This window comes from Gopherus evgoodei, chromosome 15, assembly GCF_007399415.2.
Source record: "Gopherus evgoodei ecotype Sinaloan lineage chromosome 15, rGopEvg1_v1.p, whole genome shotgun sequence".
NCBI lineage: Eukaryota > Metazoa > Chordata > Testudines > Testudinidae > Gopherus > Gopherus evgoodei.
The window spans coordinates 29508252-29530128 of record NC_044336.1 but is presented as its reverse complement, the minus strand read 5'-3'; the positions used below and the strand labels follow the sequence as shown (position 1 = coordinate 29530128).

Below are 21877 nucleotides of genomic sequence, written 5' to 3'. Positions count from 1 at the left end.
TGCAGCACACACATCCTGTCTATTCACGTTTGGGTATCACATAAGAAATCAATCTTCTCTCCCTTACAGGCTGCTCCCTCAGTTTTGAGTTTCCTTTTTCCTCTTCTACCTTTCTTTCATTGCTCCCCCTCCCTCTGATGTTCATCAAAGCATTTAGGAGCATGTGGAAGTAATTAGACCTGAAGGGAAATGTTGGCCAGTCTGGAAGACAATGACAAGTGCCAGGAACTCTGGGTGCCCCTTTCAGCCACTTTGAAGTTCATTCAGATGGTACAAAACTCAGTTTTGCTTTGTTGAAGGGAAAAAAAAATAGGGAGCAGGTTCCTGTGAACTGATAAAGAAACAGAACAGTGGGGAAGAAATACATTATCAAAGAGCCCGACAAAAAGCCTCCTATGGCCACTCTGCTTTATTACATCTACAAATTGTGGAGACACACACACAGTTCAAGGAAAAAACTCTGTACAGGGAAAACATGGTGAGAATTATTACCATAACACAGTAACTCTGTCCAACTGGAATTACAGGACTATGAAAAAAAACTTCAAATAAAATACAGCAGCCTGGATATTGTGGCACTACAGACCTCATCTCTATAACAGGCACATTTCTAAACCTTAACTCGCATCCCTACCCTGCATATGCATGAGGCAGAGCATCACTTCTTACAGTACTCACACTGCAAACACACAGCACTTCCATTGCAGGCAATATCAAAGCCAAAGAAATCAGCAGATGGAGAGTCAAATGAAGAGACCTTTCACTGGAGTTTTGCTCTTATTAGAGGAGTAATTAATTATGTTAATTATGTGTAATGGAAATAAAACAGCTCAGTCCAGAGGCATAGTCCATAGGCATGTGGAAAACAGACAAGTACAATGAACCAGGAAGTTCTCAACAAAAGCCACTCAGTAAATTGTGAGTTTTCTAAACAGTCCCTGCAGGACAACCAGCAGCAGTAGCCACTGTCACACCAAAGGGACCAGCCAAGCTCAAGGCAACACTTTACAGCTGTAGGTGAAATTGTGCAGCTGATTTCAGCACTAAGGTCTTGTTTCAGGTAGCAGAGCAGCCACACTGCTGCAGATAACCTCTGAAGACAGAAATCAGAGAGAAGGCTTGAGTGTCAAACACCTATAGAAGGAAAGTCAGCAGTCAAGGGATGGCTAGGAAGAATTCTCTCTACCTGCTCCTTTCAGATTACATGCATGTAGGACACCTTGAATTTCTCCTGATCCTGCTTTTACTGCCAGGCAGACAGTGTTACAACACATGGGACTTTGTCTGCTCCCAACAGGATAGAATTAGCAACATGAAATAGCTATTCTATTTTATTTTTCTAAGAAATAAATCATGTTGTTCAGGTCTCTCCAGGACCACCAATGGTTTATTACAAACTTTGTGGCAATTTAGTTGGAAAGAAGTGCAATTGATTCTGCTGCTTCTCAGTCCAGCCAAGTAATCTTGCAGGCTCAGCACCTGGGATGTTTCATCTCTTCCCAGCTGCAAAAAGAAAACATAAGGAGGGGCTTATAGCACTTATCAGAATCCTGTTAGAGAGAAAGGGTGAGGGCTGCTTCTCCAAACCCTGCCAGGGTCACAGGGGCCTGTCCTACATACTCACCCAATAATGTGACCTAGCTGAGGCCCTGAACACACTGGGCTCCACTCTCCAACTGTACCCAAATGGTATATTTATAGCACTTTAGCCTCAGAGCTTGGTAAGAACTGAATAGTGCAGCCTACAACAGTGTGACTTCCAGGGCAGATATGGCGACCCCCCTCCATTGCCAGAGACACTGCTCTTCACTCCTACTTGGCTGCTCACAGCCCTCTCAACACTGCCAATCTCGGGCAGGCAGGACAGGTGGTTAACATCTTCACTTCTTGCACTACAGACTTTAACCAAATATTCCCTACAGGGAAAAGAGAGGTTCTTTACCTAGTATGGGAATGCATCATGCATATTGCTTCTGCGGACTCCCATGTACCCTGCATCAACGTCCATGAGCCATTCTAAAGGACTTCAGCCATATAGGAGCAAATGGACTAAACCACAGATTTTATATTTCCAGAGAGTTACTTGATGCCCTACTTTAAGCTTGCTGGAACACCTGCCAGAATCAAATGGTAAAATTTTAATTTCAAAAGCTATAATCAGATCTCAGCCAGAGATTTTAGCTCTGCTTTGGGGTTTTTTGGAAGGACTGGAGTAGAGGGGGTTGGCTACAGATATGTTAGATGTCAAGTATCAGAGGGTAGCCGTGTTAGTCTGGATCTGTAAAAGCAGCAAAGAATCCTGTGGCACCTTATAGACTAACAGACGTTTCGGAGCATGAGCTTTCGTGGGTGAATACCCACTTCCTCAGATGCATGTACATGTCATGCATCTGAGGAAGTGGGTATTCACCCACGAAAGCTCATGCTCCGAAACGTCTGTTAGTCTATAAGGTGCCACAGGATTCTTTGCATATGTTAGATGGTCTTTCTGAACATTGATGACCCATTGTGTGTGCACATAATTCAAGAACCTCTCTTCCAGTTCACTTCATTTCCCAGATCTAACCTAGCATTTTGAGACAGAGTTTGATACTGTGGATTTTTGATAGAAATTCGGTTGCAATCTTAATTACAGAGCGATTGCCACCACTCCATAGCAATAAGCACTAACAATGAAGTATTAATGACAGAATTTTAGCAAGACTGCACAATCAAGGCAAAGAGGATGGTTCTGAGAGAGATGGTGCCAGCACACAGAAATAACCCAAATAGCTTTTATAGAGGTCTAGGGCCTTTCCTTATCACAATTGGGACATCAGATCCACATCATACCCATCAGCAATTAAACTGAATAGTTCTGAGATCACAAGTCATGGCAGTTGACTCCTGCAGTGAGACTCTGCAGAGGCAGCTTCCACAGAGCAGGGAGGAAAAGCTCTCCCTCTGATCCCAGATGATACCTGGCAGCTTCAGCCACTTTGGTACTTTTTCAGGGGGCCTTCTCACTGGCTGTGAAACTTCCGCAGCTCTTGCTGGTTCTGGGTTCTCAGCAGTTCTTTTCCCATCTGTCTCCTCTGGCCCAACTGGGGGTGGAACAGCTGTTTCTGAAGCTGGTGGAGCAGAAGGGACTAGTGATTTGGACAAGCTTCTGAGAAGAGAAACAAGAAAGCAGAATGAAAGCAAGATTTTCACACTGGTCTCCACATACCCAGCACACAATCCCAGCCCAGTGATTCATCAGGCCCAGGCCTTGAAATGTTAATCTTCACTCCAGAAGCAAAGGCTTTAGGGCACATACCAGTCTGTAAGCAGAAGACTCCAGCTCCTGCCAGATTTAGCAACAGACATGCCTCCCCATTTGAGCAGAGTTCACCAAGCTGCAAAGTCGTAAATAAGCCTGAGAGCAGCGGAGGTTTTTCTGGTGCCTGTAGGTTCTGCCCCTCTCCACCAGGAGAGGTGTTGATTCCACCCTTCCCTTCCCACAAATGCCCACTCACATTAAGTAGCTTTGCTCACAGTCCCTACCTAGCTACTAGCAAGTCAGCTGTGGAAGGGGACACTGCGGACTCCAGCAGTTCTGGTCTCAAGTAACAATCTGTAAAACAAACCCAAGCACATACATTTAAGATAGTAACATCAGTCAACCTGCAGACACTTACTGCAGCACCTCAGAACCACATAGTTCCAGCTAATCTCCCTTTGTGTGCTTCAGTGAGTTTCTGCCTTTTCCCAATACAATAGCCAACACTGTTAGCTACTAGGTGGTAGTGATCCTCTCAAGCCATGCTGATTCCCCCCTAACTTCTATGTTCTGAATACTGTTTGCCATTTCTAATCCATCCCTCAAAACTTGTGGTTTTCAGGCACTTGATCTCTGCATCTCAGAGGTTATGTTCTCTCCCTTTACACCTCTGAGAGGCAGACACTAAGGGTATGTCTACATCTAAAATTTTGCAGCGCTGGTTGTTACAGCTGTATTAGTGCAGCTGTATAGGGCCAGCGCTGCAGAGTGGCCACACTTACAGCAACCAGCGCTGCAAGTGGTGTTAGATGTGGCCATACTGCAGCGCTGTTGGGCGGCTTCAAGGGGGGTTCGGGGAACGCGAGAGCAAACCGGGGAAGGAGACCAGCTTCGCCGCGGTTTGCTCTCGCGTTCCCCGAACCACCCTGCAAACCGCAGGGAAGGAGACCTACTTGCTCGGGGTTCGGGGAACGCGAGACCAAACCGGGGAAGGAGACCAGCTTGATTACCAGAGGCTTCCTCAGGTATGCTGGGATACCTGCTTATTCCACGGAGGTCAAGAAAAGCGCTGGTAAGTGTCTACACTTGATCACCAGCGCTGGATCCTCTACACCCGAGACAAAACGGGAGTACGGCCAGCGCTGCAAACAGGGAGTTGCAGCGCTGGTGATGCCCTGCAGATGTGTACACCTCCTAAGTTGCAGCGCTGTAACCCCCTCACCAGCGCTGCAATTTTGTGATATAGACAAGCCCTAATATTAACAGCACCACAAATATGTCAGAGAATCAGACTGTCCATCTCCACAGGAAGCCACAACAGGTTGGTCCCTTCAGTGCAATTTCTTGTTCTTTGTCTTGTTTAATTTTAAAGCAATGGGACTTCCACGCTTCCCTTCAGAGACCACCACTCCATGTTTGTCTACTGTGCCTACTCTATAGCCTAATAGATCTCATAAGAAATGCTTCCTGATTTACATCTACAATTATGTTAGTTAACTTGCATTAACTGGCAATCCACTTAAGTTGAAATAGAACCAAGCTAGTCTAGATGAGGCCTTAGTGATTCACAGTAGAGGCAGAAGCAATGCAAGATTCACATAAACCTCATCCCTTCTCCTACCAATGCCCCTCAACCCTGAGCTGGAAGTACCACCTCTGGGAAGTTCTCACTCTGGGATATAGGAGTCCCTCTGCTGAGACTGCTAACAAAAAGAGTTAATTAGTGCTAATTGTGGGGAATTGTCTGCTAGGGTTAGGGTTCGAGCTACCACACCCCAGCTCCCTTCACCCAGCCAAGGAGATTAATGATTTACCCTCATTCCAACCTTAGACTGAACACAAACCAGTGCTGCCCATGCAAGGCTCCATATTCCACCCCCAAATACCTGAGCCATCTAACCCTCCTGTCCTTCATTCCAGTGTCTCCACTCCTAGCTTTGTTTGGGATCTCTTGTTGGAACTATTCTGAAGCCACCGACACAATTCATCTGGCTAACACACAGCAGCTGTGGAGCCAGCTGAAGAAGAGATGGCAGTAACTCACCTCTGTGCTCCTCAGATCCAAAGTGAATGACAGATGCTGGGAAGAGGTTAGCCTGAAACAAAGAAAAAAGGGATGGCTGAGAAGGGGACAGGGCAAGCTGCAGGGTTTTCACAGGCAGCCAGCCTTGGACATTATATATACCTCTCTAAGGGAAGCCCAATCTCTTCCCCAACCCAGGGCAAAGGCACTGCAGCCATGAAAACAAGGGCATTTGCTCGTCTCCACCCCCAAAGCCCCTTAAAATAAATGCAACTGTATGAGCTGAGGAGGGCTGAAACTGAACATGACAGCAGCTTGGACACTTCTTTGCCAGTTATGTCCTGGCAGCATCTTCTGGAGCCCAGTTTAAAATAAAAGCAAATGCAAGCAGGATGGGCAAGCCAATTTTCAGTGTACTGAGTACCATCTACACAGATATATTTGAGGAACCTGCATGGTGTTCAGTGACAGCCCCTGGAATCTGCTACACTATGTGATTTTCAGCTTCATTTAGAGAGTTCCTGACTCCCTGTGGGAAGCAGTCTCCCCAGGTGCCATGCTCCACCCCATGTTTATACTGTCCAGTTGGCATATGCAAAATAGACACCTTGGGGGCAAGCCTGCATCATACCTCACTTTTTCTCTCCCAGTCTGCATTACCAGGGTCACCTGTTCTTCCTTCCCCTCCTTGAGAACACTAGAACATCTCTGGTGTCACTGTTGCTAACAGCTGCCCCTTTCCTCTCCTGCAGGGTGCCTGAAATGTTCTTCAGTTCCCTGGTTTGGATAGACCATACTGGCACTGCCTGCCTGAAGAGGCTGGGGATCAATGTTCCATTAATGCAAGTCAAAGAAGTTGTTTTACAGTCTGCCACAGAGACCAGCAACTAAGAAACTGAGGAAATAGCAGTGCTGATTTGAGCTAGTCAGTGTGGGGGCTCGTCGCCACCACAGTGCACCCCAATCCTAACCCTTCAAATCTCCCTGCTGTTCTAGTCCTGCTCCACAAGCCAGGCCTGCAGTCCTCCACCCTGCTGTTCTAGGTTTGCATCTCACTTGGAGAAGCTGCCTATCATACTAGAGAATGCTTAGCCCTTAGTGAATTTTACCTACAGAGTGCTGTACAAACTTTCGCACTCCCCCCCCCTTTTTTTTTTAACAAGTTGGGGTGATGTGGAAATAATGCACCAGGTCAAGTTGTGGGGAGCAAGTGCCCGACGGACATCAAACGAGTGGAGTTGTTGCTCCCTGCGGGACGAATGGGGCTTTGGGAAAAAGACGGGGAGAAAGATCTCCTGGTTGACGTGAAAGGCTGAGACCACCTTGGGGAGAAAGGCAGAGTGCGGCCTCAGCTGCATCTTGTCTTTATGAAAGACTGTATACGGGGGATCTACTGTGAGGGCCCGGAGTTCTGTCACTGGCTGAGGTGATGGCCACCAGGAAAGCAGTCTTCCAGGAGAGACAGAGCAGGGAGCAAGTCGCTAATGGCTCAAATGGAGGGCCCATGAGCTGAGTCAGACCCAGGTTAAGATCCCAGGTAGGGGCAGGGAGTCGAACCTGGGGGTAGAGGTGTTCTAGTCCTTTCAGGAATCTACTCACCGTAGGGTGAGAGAAAACCGAATTGCCATCTCCTCCCAGATGAAAGGTGGAGATAGCCGCCAGGTGAACCCGAAGGGACGATATCGCCAGGCCCAGATGTAATCGAGAATACTGGCGATAGAAACCTCCATAGGGAGGGAACCCCTCTCCGTGCACCAAGAGGAGAAACGCTTCCACTTGGCCGAGTATGTCGCTCTAGTGGAAGGTTTCCTGCTGCCCAGTAGTACCTGACGTACAGAGGTAGAGCACCGTAGTTCCGACCTGGTCAGCTACTCAGGAGCCACGCCATGAGGTGTAGAGACTGGAGGTCCAGGTGATGGAGCCTGCCGTGGTCCTGGGTGATCAGGTCCAAGTAAAGGGGCAGGGGGACTGGGTCGGCCAGAGACAAGTCCAGCAACATCGGATACCAATGCTGCCTGGGCCACGCTGGAGTTATCATAATCAAGCGGGCCCTGTCCCTGCACACCTTTAGAAGGACCTTGTGGACCAGCGGGAATGGAGGGAACACATAGAGCAGGTGAGTCGTCCACGGGATAAGGAAGGGATCCGCTACCGACCCTGGTTCCCGGCCTTGAAAAGAGCAGAACATCTGGCATTTCCTGTTCCAGCCATCGTTCTACCTTTCTTTGGTACATGAAGGAGCTCTTTAGCACCTGGTTATTTTCTCCTGGAGATGGTATTTTTATACTAACCAAGTCACCTTTCAATCTTCTTTTTGATAAACTAAAGAGATTGAACTCTGCAAGTCTCTCCTTGTAAGACATTTTCTCCAGCCCTCAAATGATTTGTGGCTCTTTTTTGTACTCTCTCCAGAGTTTCTGTGCCCTTTTAAAAAGTTGACTGTCTCAGCAATGCCATATGTAGAGATAAAATCACTTCTCACTCCCGCTCACTACTCCACAGTTTATACATCCAAGCCTGCATTAGCCCTTTTTGTCACAGCATCACATTGGGAGTTCATGTTCAGTTTTTAGTTCACTATGACTCCTAAACCTTTTCTGTAGGCATGCCCTGCATTCTTTATTCCTAGGATGTCTGACCTTGCATGTAACTGTATTACAATACATTTTGCTTGAATGGGCCCAGCTTACAAAGTGATCCAGATACATTTGTATGACTGGCCTGTCATTTACCATTCTGCCAATTTTTGTGTCATCCACAAATTTTAATCAGCAGTGATTTTATAATTATTTTCAGATCGTCAGTGAAAATGTTGAATAGCATTGGGCAGAGAACTGATCCCTGCAGAACCCCACTAGACTCCCCCCATTCAATGAGCTACTTTTTGATATGTCAGGTAGCCAGTTCTTAATCCATTTAACGTGCTTTATTGATACTGTATGTTGCTAATTTTTTAACAGGACTGTTGTGCGGTAGTATGTCAAATGCCTTAGTATACTACATCTATGCAGTTACCTTTACCAACCCATCTGTGATCTCATCATATAATGAAATATCTTTGTGTAAAGAGCCATGATGGAAGGACGCTACTGCAATTTGAAGTCTGGCCACAGGAATGGAGAGATGAGGTAGTCAGAATCTACCTTACTAAGAATGGCCCAGAGATCTGAGGCTGAATCCCCTCTGCCTTCTCTCTTGTCTCCTCCCATCCCTTACATCTCAAGTCATTTCTGCTGCAGTGTAAAGACATTTAGTTGAATCCCCTGGAGCTCACAAGACAGGAGACCCGAGAGGGCTCCAGAGAATGAAACCTCAGCTCAGCCAGCCAGAAATGCCATGAAGGGTGAACAACTACCACAACTTAACTAACCAACGCCCAAGCCAACATCCATCCTCAGGCAAAAGACTCTGCAGAAGAGAGAAGTGGAAACATTGTCTGGTGATTACAGCACAAGACTGAGCCATGGGTTCTAGCCCTAGCTGTGACTCACAGCTATTTGTACCTCAGTTTCCCCATCTTTAAAGTGGAAATTATTGTAACACCACCTAAGGAGCAGAGACAGTTATTAGTGTGTATAAAGCTCTTTGCGATCCTCAGCTGTAAGGTGCTAGAGATCAAGGATTAGTATAACGGCCAGACGGGGTCAGACCAAAGGTTCATCTAGCCCAGTATCCTGTCTTCTGATAGTGGCCAATGCCAGATGCTTCAGAGGGAATGAACAGAACAGGGCACTTATCGAGTGATCCATCCTCTATTGTTCAGTCCCAGCTTCTGGCAGTCAAATGTCTTGGGACACGCACAGCATAGGGTTGCGTCCCTGATCATCTTGGCTAATAGCCATTGATAGACCTATCCTCCATGAATTTACATAATTCTTTAATCCAGTTATACTTCTGACCTTCACAGCATCCCTTGGCAATGAGTTCCACAGGCTAACTGTGCGTTGTGTGAAGAATTTCCTTTTGTTTGTTTTAAACCTGCCACCTATTAATTTCATTGAGTGACCCCTGGTTTGTGTGTATTGTGAAGGGAAAACACTTCCCTATTCACTTTCTCTGCACCATACAGAATTTCATTAATGACTGACCTGTTAATAATTTACTCATCGCCTCTTCATTTATTTAAAAAAAAACAAAAACCTGTATCCCCTGCAAAGTATACATTCAGATAATGTCTTCAACTTTGTCTTCCTCCTCCCCTCCTTCCACTGTCTTTAAATGACATGACATAAGTTAAGCATTATACAGCAAACTCTTTGGGGCAAGAATTATATTTACTGTATGTTCAATTACCTGGTCAAATGTCACAGTAGGACAAACTGTAGAGAAGCAATTTCTCTACATCTCAAAGTAAAGCTGCTTGGAACAGCTAGTTCTAAAGCACACAAGAAGAAAAGCTATTCTCAACTTAGGCCTAGGCCTAAGTAACATGCAGCATCTGGTTCAATTAGTAACAGAGGGTGAGGCTCTCACTAACAGTGACCATGATATAATTACATTCAACATTGGGGGGGGGGGGGGAGAAGGGGAGAGATAAGGTACCAAAAACTAAAACAATGACACAATTTCAGAAAGGAAGATCTCAATAAAATCATAGCATTGATCAAAAAGGCCCTAAACATAAAAGCAAAGGAAGTAAAAATCATTAAATTTGGCATGGATGTCACTTAAGAAAAAAACGGAGTCTCAGAAGGCATACATGCCACTGAACAAAAAGGGAAGCAGGAAGGCAAGACAATCAGTCAGTCTCGTAAATAGTAAGAGGTTATTCAAGCCAAACAGTGATCCTTCAGAATTTGGAAAACTAATCTTTAGTGAAGCCAATAACAGGGATGTGTGAGAAGTAAATTTGAAGGACTAGACTTGAATTAGATGAGCAAACAGCTAAAGGAACAAAAATAAGCATCAAGAAATCACATGAAGTATATCAGAAGCAGGAAACTTCCAAAAGAATAATGGGTCTGGTGGATCACCAAGGATGAGAGAGAGCAATTAAGAAAAATAAAGACACTGGCTGAGAAGCAAAATTATTTATTTGCGTCAGTCTTCACCACAAAGGATATTGAGGAAGTACTTATCCTACCCCTGATTTTTTCCTGGTAATATACATGAAGTGCTCTCAAAGTTGAGATGACAGAAGAATAGGTGCTGGAGAAAACAAATTAAAAAGCAATGAATCACCAGGCACAGGTGGTCCATCCAGAAGTTCTCGAGGAAGTTTTCAAGTTCAAAAATATTAACTGGTCCATTAAATATAGCTACTATTGCAATATTATACCTCTTTTTAAAAAAGGCTCTGGGGTTATCTGGGGAATTACAGACCAGTGAAGACTTACTTCTGTTTCTGGCAAATTGGTCAAAATGCTCATTACAAATAGAAACATAAAACACCTGGAAGATCACATGATATGGTCTAACAAGCATGAATTCTTCAAAAGAAAATCCTGTTTTACTAATCTGTTAGAATTCTTTGCTGTGAATGAAGGAGAACTGATTGACATAATTTAGTCAAACTTTCAAAAGACCTTTGACAAAGTCCATCATAAAAGGCCAATAAAGAAACCAAGTTGTTGCAGAGTGAGAGGCAAGGTATCGTCCTGGATCAAAACTGGCTAAAATGGGAAACAGAGTAGGATTAAATGGTCAGTTTCCATCATGGCAAAAGGTGAACAGCAGGAGCCTGAAGGGTCTGTACTAGGACTGTAGTATTTAAATATTTAGTATGATCTGGAAAGAGAAGTGAGCAGGGTAGATTATCCCACATCTACCTCCTGTGGGATTTCTTGAACCTTCCTTTGAAGCCTCAAATGCTGGCCATTATCAGAGATGAGATGTAGGCTAGATGGACGAGGGGTCTAATCCAGTGTGGAAATTCCTGTATTCCTATGCATGTATAGCAAGGAGTACAAAAGGCCCTCGCTCCTGTCTGGCACATCTGAATGCTACTTAGTATAAATATTAAATAAAATTATTAACTTCTAGGAAAATGAAACTGCATCACCTATTTTCCTGTCCACAAACTTGAAATGAGAATGTAACCTTACAGCCCTCTGGACGGGGAAACATGAGCACACAGTGATGGTACTGGTGCCAGCATGTAACATCCAGGTAAGAGAGAGACCCATCCACTAAGTCTGAGCTCCCTCCTAGCAGCCAGGAATTTGTACATCCTCAAATTGACATTTTAGCAGCAGGAAACATTATTTATTAGACCTTTTAACATTTCCTTTGCCAATCAGCAAGACCGAAGCTTGCCTGCTCCAGTCACAAAGGCAGCTCTCCATAAATGTTGTAATTAAAAAGGAGTACCAGACCTGGTTAAGAAACCCCAGAGAAAACTCTTGTGAGAGCTTTGATGTTTCCGCTGCATTCGTCTGAAGGGATCCCACTATTTGGAAGGGGTGGCTTAGAAAGGAGTCCCCCGTCCGGCCCCTCCTCACACACAACATCCTTTTCATGGCAGCTGTGACTTGGAAAATGAGGTTTTTGTAGCGTGTTAGTGTTGGAATTTTTTAATAACCTCCCCTCTCTTTTTTTCCCCTCCCGCCCAATTATCGTGGTGAATAATTAACATTCTGAAGGAGATAACTAAGCACAACATCTCAGAGCTCAAAGCCCTTTTAGTTCAAAGCCCTGCCCTTTTCTCTTCGTTTCCCGTTGCCACCACTACAACCTCCTTGTCATTCAAGCTCTGGGCACACACATCAAAGCAGCATGTGGGAATGGCCCCAAGGGGTCAGAGAAAATTCATGGCAGGGCCTGTGAGTGAAGCACAAAGAGAGAGGGAGAAATAGACAGACACACTCAACCACACAAACACACAGAGTCAGAGCACGCCCCAGTAGGAACCACTACCCTATTTACTCACAAGCTGATAAATAACCCCAGCTCTAGATTTCAGGCTCCACCTCTGCAACCACTTCCCACCACTGGCAAAACATCAGTCCAAACCCTTTTTATTGGAAGAGAAAAAGGAACTCGATAGCAGTTCACACGTGCAAAAAAATGTAGCCTCCTCCCCATGGTTATTTTACCCCACACATCTTTTTCCTTCCTATGGCTCAACCATTACAGATTTCCCTCCCAATTCTTAGCCCTAATATATCCCTTTCCCTTCAATCTAGGAACAATATTAGGTCACTGATGTAACCCTTTACATCGCGTCCTACACAGTTCTCAGATATCAGACCAATTTAATTTGAACCCTCAAGGTTGAGTATGATTCTTGGGTTAGAAGAAGGCATCTCACTAGCACACGAATACTCCAGTCAGCCACAGGCAGGGCACATTCCATTGGCAGGGACCATGCTCTTTCAGTTGTGTAATAGTCTTTAAGTCAGGCTCAGATTTAACCACAGGAAAAATCAAGGTACTTTGACACTGGCCATAGAATGTTTTAGCATAAAGATGTGGTGGTTTTAGTATTTGCTCAGTCTAGGAAGGTGCAGGAAATCATACTATTCCAAAGTCACAGAACTTGTCAGCAGGTCTCTCACACTGCTAAGTGCACCAATCAACAGTGTCAATACTTGAGGTTCACTCTCTTATCTCACTGGGCCGAATGTTTTCAGTGAACATTCTTGGGTCAACTCTCATTTTTTCATTTGAAAAGATGGAGCAGTTGTTTCCAATGCTTGAATCATTGTCTCCATGACTGGCTCCCTTCAATGAGTGCTTCGCTCTGCTCTTTCCTGAGTAATGCCTCAAGAGAACAAGAATTCTCCAGACCTGCTGAGATCACATTCTCTTTTAAGTTCTATGTTATATTAATAGGAATAGAGTCTCAATGGATCAGAAAAGATTAAAGCTCTTATAGTCACAGGCCAGGCTACATAGCAAGTAGAATCAAAAGCTATTTGAAACAAGATTTTAGAAACCTGCAATCAGTTAAATGCAAGGAGTTATATTATGAGCAAGTCTTCATAGTTCATCCAGGAAATCAGTGCCACAGCTGCCACCATAGTATTCACATTCCCCCACTGAGGGCAGGGTTGTTCCCAACAGTCCATTCTCTAAGCTTTACAAGTGTCTTAAAAAAAGATACATCATCAAGTCTCTTAGCATTACTTTTTTCCATAAAGTTTAAAGCCAAAAAGGACAACCAGATCTTCTAGTTTGACCTAATCTATCACTGGCCACTACCCGACACCCACGCAATAAACTCAACAACCAAAATTAAACCAAAGTACTACAGCCCACAGAAGACTAAACAATTACATTCCACAGGCAGAGGAGGTGATCCAATGCCTAAGCTTACATCTAGGAAAGCTTCACATTTTGGGCCATCAGTCTAAGCATCCACCCATTATTGACAGTGCGGCCTTTGACTTTGAGTGATTAGTGATCTGAAGTTCTAGTTCACATGTTTAAATGTGAAGGCACTCAGAAGCCATGGTGGTGAGTGTGGTGACACAACATCCAGAAAGCCTTGGAACAGGGAGAGTCGGGTATGACACTGCACCCCATATTCTTCACAATGATATGATTATGACATAATTGTAATGTATTTTATGTAAGATAAGTTATGTGAGGTATCATTGGAAAAGTTATGATTTGCTGAATATGATTATCCTATTTGTATGCATGCCTCATTTTTGTGTCTAAAGTTATGAATGTTGACTATGTAACTGTTTTTCAAATGTAGTTACACCTGGGTAACGCCCACTAGACAAGATGCTTTCAGTCAAGACAGCTGGTTTGGATGGGCCTATTCAGGGCAATGAGCTATTAGGGAAAACAGTAGGCCTTAGGAGCAGCTTATCTCCCACCCAGTGATCCTTCCTGTGATGGCTATAGACAGCCTCCAAGTAATGGCTGCTGTGACTCTACAAGAACATGTGATCAGACCACATGACTCTAGACTCCATTTTAGGATGTCAGTATTTTTCCACAGACTGGTCTGGGAACGAAGCTTTGAAACAAAGGGTTCCCGCCATATGCAAAAGCTATATAAGACAGGGATTGACATCTTGGATGGGGAGTAGGGTGACCAGACAGCAAGTATGAATAATCAGGACGGGGGGAGAGGGGGTAATAGGAACCTATATAAGACCCCAAAAATTGGGACTGTCCCTATAAAATCAGGACATCTAGTCACCCTAGTGGGGAGTGAAGAACACCAAACGAAGACTCCTGGAAACATGCGAGGAACAAAGACTGAACTGGGAGAAGTGCTGGACCCAGGCTAAAGGGATCTCTAGCCTATGAATGAAACACCTGGGGATTCCAAGTTGTAAAGCAAGTGCGGCTTGTGCCTTAAGAATCTGCAGCCTGCTTGTATCATCTCTTAGGGTGAGAATCTGCTACTCATACCCAATCTATTTAGTATGTTAAGCTTAGTTTGCATTTTTTTTTGTTTATTTGCTAGGTAATCTGCTTTGATCTGTTTGCTATCACTTAAAATCTCTCTTTTGTAGTTAATAACTTGTTTTTGCTTGATCTAAACAAGTGAGTTGGAGTGAAGTGTGTGGAAATCATAACTCAGCAAAGGCTGTTGCATATTCCTCTCCACATTGAGGGAGAGGGCAAATGTTATGACATTCTGCTGTACAGTTCCCTATGCAGTGCAAGACAGTACTGGGTTTATACTCCAGAGGGGGTGCACACCTGGGGAGCTGTGAGTTGCCTTAACTGTACCCTTCCTGTGCAGGGGCTGGTCAGAGAGCCTGCATGTAACTGCAGCTGGGTGTGTCCCTACCTGTATTATGCTGGTGAAAGTGCAGGCTGGAAGGCTTTGCAACTTGTCTCAGCAGTACAGTGTGAGAGGGAGCCCAGGCTGATGGGTCAGGGGGCTCAGTGATATCCCAGTTCCAGGTGGTACCCCTGGGGGGAACCAGTCACATCAGGGTCTATGGGGCATTGCATATTATGGTATAAATGCCTAAATTAGATTTTTCCCAGTTAGACCAGCAGCAATGACCCATGAAGACACATTTTTTACTTGGTTTCTATTGCATATTTTAGTAGTTTGTACTTTGGAACACACAGAGGATTTCAGGCAGTGTTCTCTATCCAGTACTTCTACTGTGCATCCCCACCCTCTTTCCCCACATCACACACAACGCTGACATGAATGAATGCTGCAAAAATATCCCCATTATAACTATATTGTTATAAGGTTTACTGCAGAAGTTCTCAAACTGTGGTCTGCAGACCAGCTCCATGCAGGTGGTCCGCAGATAGTTCCTTCTACTGTGCGCACCTGGGCGGCCGCACACGAGAGAATGAAGGGCTGCCCACCTAATCAGAAGGGGGGATAGAGGAAATTTTGGACATGCAGGACTGTGGCACCAGAGAAGGAGACTACTTTCTCCAGATTCAGGGCTGTGGCTGCCAGGAAGAGAACCCCCTCCTTCCCAGCCCAGCTCGGTGATATTAAAAAATGAGTTGAGTGCTTTTATCTGTAGAACAAAAACATGTTGTTTATTTAGGTTTTTATATAACACTTCTATCCAAAGTGCTTTACAACAGTTAACTAACAGTACAAACAACATTTGGAAAGCTCATTAAGTGGTCCACCGAGACACTCAGCAATTTTCAAGTGGTCCGCGGAAAAAAAAAAGTTTTGAGAACCACTGGTTTACTGAATGAATTCAGAAGCTCTAGGATCAGTCAGAGACTCCTGTCTAAGGGGGAAACTTGCAGCTGCTAGGATGAGAAGCATTCTTTCCATTATATGATCTGAAATTAGAGTGCCACAGGTCTGATGGTAGTCTGATATTAAAAGATTAATAAGAAAATGAGTGCTTCAAAGGGACACCATATAGATGCAGGAACCAAAGCGACCAGCATGAAATACTGCACAACACACCCCACCCCACCCCCAAACACAGAAACCAGAGCTTGGGGAAGCCAATGGATCAAAAGCTTCTCTCACAAGAGAGCAAAGAGCATCTCCAGAACGGAAATAAACAGAGCCACAGCCAAAGGGACATTCTGCCTAAATAGCTCTTTCTTGTTTAATACCCAAGAATAAAGTTTCCCAGCTGGAGGGCTGCAACCACTGAAATGATACATGAGACAAATATCAGCTGGCAGAGGGGTTTGAGGCCCACTAAACTTTATCAGATAAGGTTTGAATGTGCTATCTTGACAAGGCTGATAACAAAGGGAATCCCTGTAGAAGGAGCATTCAGTGACCCCCGCCACGGAGGTCAGAAGGACATGGCCCCTAATAATTAACCATAGCGCTGGACAGAAACAATTTTTAGCAGAATTTCTGTGCTAAACCATCTAGTCTGAGGAAGTCCTTAATGCTGCCCACAATGCCTATTTGCTCATTCCACCTTCTGGGTGCTGTCATCTGCTCCACAGAATCATTGTAAAAGACAGGCAGGCACAAAACTTTATGGGTAAGGCTACGTTTATGTCAGGAGGTCATGGAATCCGTGACTTCCAGAGACCTCTGTGACATTCTCTGCTTCATCCCCAGGGGATATGTGGGACCAGGGGCAGCTCCAGGCCCCAGCATGCCAAGCACGTGCGTGAGGCGGCATACCGCAGGGGGCGCTCTGCTGATCGCCGGGAAATATGGTCACCTGGGAGCTGCTGTGGATGGAAAGGGGCTACCCTGCAGCTTCCAGCTGTCATGGGCAGAGGAGGAATCCCACAGCTCCCAGCCACCACAGTGGTGGGGGAAACCATGGATCTGCATCAGCAAAAGTAACAGACAGGTCACAGCTTCCATGAATTTTAGTTTATTGCCAGTGACGTGTCTGTGACTTTTACTAAAAATAACCATGACAAAATCTTAGCCTTATTTATGGGTATGATTTGCAGCATCCAACAGGACAAGAGGTAGGTAAGAAGTAAGTTTACTATCCAAAATCCTATCTGAACAGACAAGAAATGGGCTAAGACCCCAAACAATGAAGGTGTGCACCAGGTTCCAGGCTGTACTAAGAAGGCTGATTTCCAGTGTCTGCCTCACCAGACCAGCCATTGGAAATGCCTCTATGATGGGCTGACCCTGAATGGGGTAGGTTTTCTTCTGAACTTATTTTCAGACTCTTGCCAGAACTGCAAGCCCAACAGCAGAGGCGGCTTCACACAGCCTGGGGACATGACACTAATGAAGAAGTGGAACCAGAACAGAAGGGACAGAAAGGAACAAACAGCAACTCTGGAGTCCCTCCCCAGGGTAATGGCCAGTGGGAGCCTTTCCCAACACTCAGAGAATTCTAAGATCTGATTAGAAAAAATAAGTATTTACATGGAAGTGTGAGGGTTCCTTCAATTCCTTTGAAGATGGGACCATGGCTATCTGCTCCCTTCACTGCCTCAGCTTTTACAGAGTCTGGGATTCGTACCTTCTGCTCACTGTTTCTCAGCATTAGTTCACAGATCAATGCTGTAGTCTCTGTTAAGCCCAAAACCTGAGTCATGCCAGAGGAGGGAGGGAGAGAACGGTAAAAGCATCTTTGAGAAGTTCAGCTAATCTAGAATAGCACAAACCAGCAGCTGGGGCTATAAGGACCCCTTGGCTGAGTGCTGCTGCAAAGAACCCTGCAGATGATCCAGTTCTGCCCTTGAGAAAGCTATGAAGTAATTCAAGGGACATGGGGATAATGCAGCCAGGAAAAACAGCAATAACAAAATATCAAAGCAATGCCTTGAAGTCTTTATAGGTTCCAAAAACTCCATGCTGTCGCCAGTCTGTGCGCTCCTATACTGTAAACACACACACACACACACGCACTTCAAGACATTCACTTCAGAAACAATTCCTTCTACCAGGCTTCTTGGCAAATGAGTTGACAACATTTGTTTGCCTGGTTTTGACTGCACACTTTAACGGTTTCCCCCTTTACTGTGGCTATCAAATTTAATAAATGATTGTGACTCCAACAGCCTTATCAGCTTGGGTGGGTGAAAGAAGTGTCAATAAGACTGTATTCCACCTCTTGCACTAGCTCCCAATTCAATACCAAATCCATTGCAAGGTTCTGGCTCTGATTTACAACTCGCTCAATAGAATAGGCCCACTCTATCTCAGAAATCGCCCCATCAAGGCAGTTCGGTGTAGAGGGAAGATGGTCCAGTGACTAGGGCGCTAGTCCAGGATAAGGGTTCAAGTCTCTGCTCTGGAACAGACTTCCTGCCTGACCTTGGGCTAGTCCCTTAATCTCTCTTTTCTTCAGTTCACCATCTGTACAATGAGGATAACAGCCCTGCTGCACAGGGGTGTTGTGAGGATAATATATTAACAAGTGTGAAGTGCTCAGATACTGCAGTAATGGGGACCAGATAGACAGACAGACGTATTTATCCAGCATATCACATGTTCAAACCAGAGGGTGCCAGAGGCAAAGCCTTCTTTACAGCTGACAGAAAGCTCTAGAAACCCCTCTGAAAGCTAATCAGGAAGAGCCTCACCATTTTCAGGTCACACTGTCAGACTCCCCTCTGTAGCAGTGCATTTCTCAAAGAACAGAAGCTGAAGAAACTGAACCAAAAGGGCATTTGGAGGACTGGCTGCTCTTCTGCATCCTCATCCCATTTTCTATAATCCACCTATAGAATTTAGACACTATGGTACAAGGTGCTTTAGAAAGAGAAAAGACACAAAAATCTGAAGCTGGTTTGTACATGAGCCAACATGCATCAAACCAGTCCCTGCTCCTCTACTCCTGAAGTTCTATCACTGTGTCCCATTTCCTCTCTCCCTAGAGTTTAGGCACCCTGATTGGGAAGCGTACGTCTAATTCCCAGGAGTGAAAGGAGAATAAAACAACTACAAAAAAACCCAAAAGGCCGACAGACTGGCATTTATACAATAGCTTAATCGCAGCTGAATGGATGGTCTCATATTTATATATAAGTAGTCCCTAAGGATGGGAAGACTCAAATTAAAGCCCTATAACCAGATCTCAATGCACTCTCCCCCTAACAAGTACCTTTGCTTCTGCTAACAGTCATGTTACTCCTGAAATGAACAGGCAGCCTAGCAAACGTCCTAAGCAAAATCCCTGTTTATTCTGAGATGTTGGCCGCTGCTGCTCTGATGAGATTTTTGTAAGACAGAATGAACAGATAATAGAGATTGAAAATATGACAGTTAAATCTGCAATACCGTGTACAATTCTGATCCCCTCATTTCCAGAAAGCTGAATTCAGACTGGAGCAGTGCAGAAAAGGGATGCTAGGATGAGCGGGGGAGTGGAGAGCTGAGCTGACCAGAGGAGACTAAAGGAGCTTGGCTTGTTCAGCCTAGCAGAGTGAAGGGGATCCGACTGCTCTCTCTAAAAACGTTGGGGGTAAACCCCAGGGAGGGCAAGGAGCTATTGACGCTAAGGACAATGCTGGGACCAGAACAAATGAAAATAAACTGCCCATGATTACATTTAGGCTGGAAAGTAGAAGACTGTTTCTAGTATCAGAGAAGGTAGGTTCTGGAACAGTCTCTCAGTAGGAATAAGGGGAGAAAACAAGCCAACTACTTTTAAAACGGAGCTTTTTACACTTATGAAGAGGATTATACGATAGGGTTGCCTGTGACAGCGGGGGACTGGAGTCCATGATCTAGCAAGATCCTTCCAGTCCAATGTCCCTAAATGTTAATGAAGAAATACAGCATTACCAGGCATGAAGATTCTATAGGGCAGGATACGTTTGTTTGGGTTTTTTTCAGATGTGGTTTAAACTTTTGCTGGGTTCTAAAACATAAGGAACATCCCCTTAAGTGAAATGTCACAAGGACATGCACACATCTAGCCCCCTTGGGTACAATGCACTCTAAGTGCCCGGTACTAGTGGCCTGGACACAGAACACTGGGAACAAGGGCTGTACATTTTGGTGGGGGACAAATATAAAGGACATTTTTATTCACCAAAGCAAGGCAGCCTTCCCCCACCATGGAACCACCAAGGAAACTGTTCCTTTGGCCTACTAGGGGCAAGTCAGGCTTAGGCTCCCAGCTGTTTCTAACAAACATTACCCACATTCTGGCTTCTGTTACTGGAGGGAGAGAGGAGAAGTCCCACATTCTCAGCCTTTCTGTTAGCTCACACACTGTGCTTCATGCCAGAACACAGCCTCCCTGCTGGGGTAAAGTGTTCCAAGGTCCCTTAAGTGCAGATCTCCATTTCTCCAGTACTGGAGGCCAGAGGCTCTCTGCTGCTTACTCCATCCTACCCAGAAGCCCACCAACCCAGGGAGCAGGAGCAGCACCATGGTTTTTGCCACCCTATGCGGCAGCGCTCCTCCTCTGAGCATTTGGCGGCGGGGGTCCTTCTGCTCCGCGTCTTCGGGGCACTTCAGCATCGGGTCCCAGAGCGAGTGAAGGACCCGCCGCCGAATTTCCACCGAAGACCTGGAGTGGAAGGACCCCCTGCTGCTGAATTTCTGCCAAGGGCATCAAAATTCCACCCCCCAAATCCTGCCACCCGAGTGGAAGCATCGGCCCTGCCAGGGAGCAGCCCTGTCCTCCCACCCCTGTATCCTGACATCCAGTTCTGGGAATGGGAGCAGATTCCAGCATAGAGGCCTCCCCTCCAAACCTCATATACTGGGTAGACCTGGGGGCAGGAAGCCTCCTCCCTAAGGAAGGCAGAGGCCTAAGCAGAGGCAAAGGCCCCACAGAAACTTCCATCTGGAGCCCAGTAAGTCCCATTTAGTGAGGGGCTGGGTGCAGAAACATCCTCTCTGAGCCCCATCTCCACAGGAACAGACACAAGCAGCACAAACCTGCTCCCAGACTCAGGATTTCACTACTTGGCAAACAATGCTGAAGTATGCCAGCAAGTCAGAGAACGGAGTGAGTGAATCCTCCCCCACACTGCTCCCTGCACTGGTGCCCAGACAGGTCCAATAACAAATACACAACCTCTCCTCCTGTTCTGTGCTGGTGTAATTTTACTGAGAGCACCGTTTACGTGAAGCAGCCTGATTAGTAACAGCAGCCCATAAAAAGGGCATCCAACAATAACAGAATTGCCAGGGACATGAAAGCTAGAGCAGCTTCCGCACCCATTTCTCTCCAGAGAAGAAAGCCCCCTTCAGCCCCTGCCAAGCACTCAGATCTCTAGCGGCAGGGAAAGTCTATCCAAGCAGAAGACATTACAACATGGAGCCTCCGCTGATTCAAGGCAAAAATTACAGATGAAGGACGATTTATGCTAGTAGTGGGGAGCAAAGTGTCACCCAGAATCAGCCAACCTAAATTGGGACAAGGCACCAGCCTAGTAAGATAGAATACTGGGGTCTCCAGCAGGCAGTCCGGGTAATTGGAAGAGTATGAACAGGAATCACTCCTTCCCGTTTGATGCTTCTTCTAAATAAAAGTTTTTATAAACATACAGACTTTTTCCTGTCTCCATCAGACCATGATGCTAGAGCTGAGGGCCCCAGGCCTGGAACACAGGCAACACGGCCACTGGCATCAAATTCAACCCCTCCACTCTGCAAACCCACTTCTCATAGGAGGCTGTTTTAGTGTATGCTGCCGAGGTGCCCCTCCCCCAGCTCACATTCCCAACAGTAGGGGGGACAGAGGGAAGAACACAGGAGTCTGCTGCCACCAAAGCACTTCAAAGAACTTTAAAAACAGGAAGACCCCAAGCCTGCTGCCCTCTCCTCTCCCCCCCTTGCCCACACCTCACCCTTCCCTTTCTCT

General features: G+C 45.6%; 1 protein-coding gene across 5 annotated transcripts in view; it reads right to left on the bottom strand.

Annotated features, from left to right (window-relative positions):
- Window positions 1–376: 376 nt before the first annotated feature.
- ASPSCR1 (ASPSCR1 tether for SLC2A4, UBX domain containing) overlaps window positions 377–21877 on the bottom strand; it is a 91178-nt gene continuing 69677 nt past the window's right edge. For 2 of the 5 annotated variants that reach the window (XM_030533967.1, XM_030533970.1), the window contains exons 13-17: window positions 12813–12992; window positions 5286–5337; window positions 3526–3595; window positions 2961–3148; window positions 377–1503 (exon numbers count right to left, since the gene is read on the bottom strand). In XM_030533967.1, the coding sequence (XP_030389827.1) occupies window positions 1490–1503; window positions 2961–3148; window positions 3526–3595; window positions 5286–5337; window positions 12813–12992 (504 nt within the window). In that variant the 3' untranslated portion in view covers window positions 377–1489. Of the gene's footprint in view, window positions 1504–2960; window positions 3149–3525; window positions 3596–5285; window positions 5338–7090; window positions 7434–12812; window positions 12993–21877 lie in introns of those variants that run through there. The other 3 variants (XM_030533968.1, XM_030533971.1, XR_003996575.1) reach the window with 3 other exon arrangements.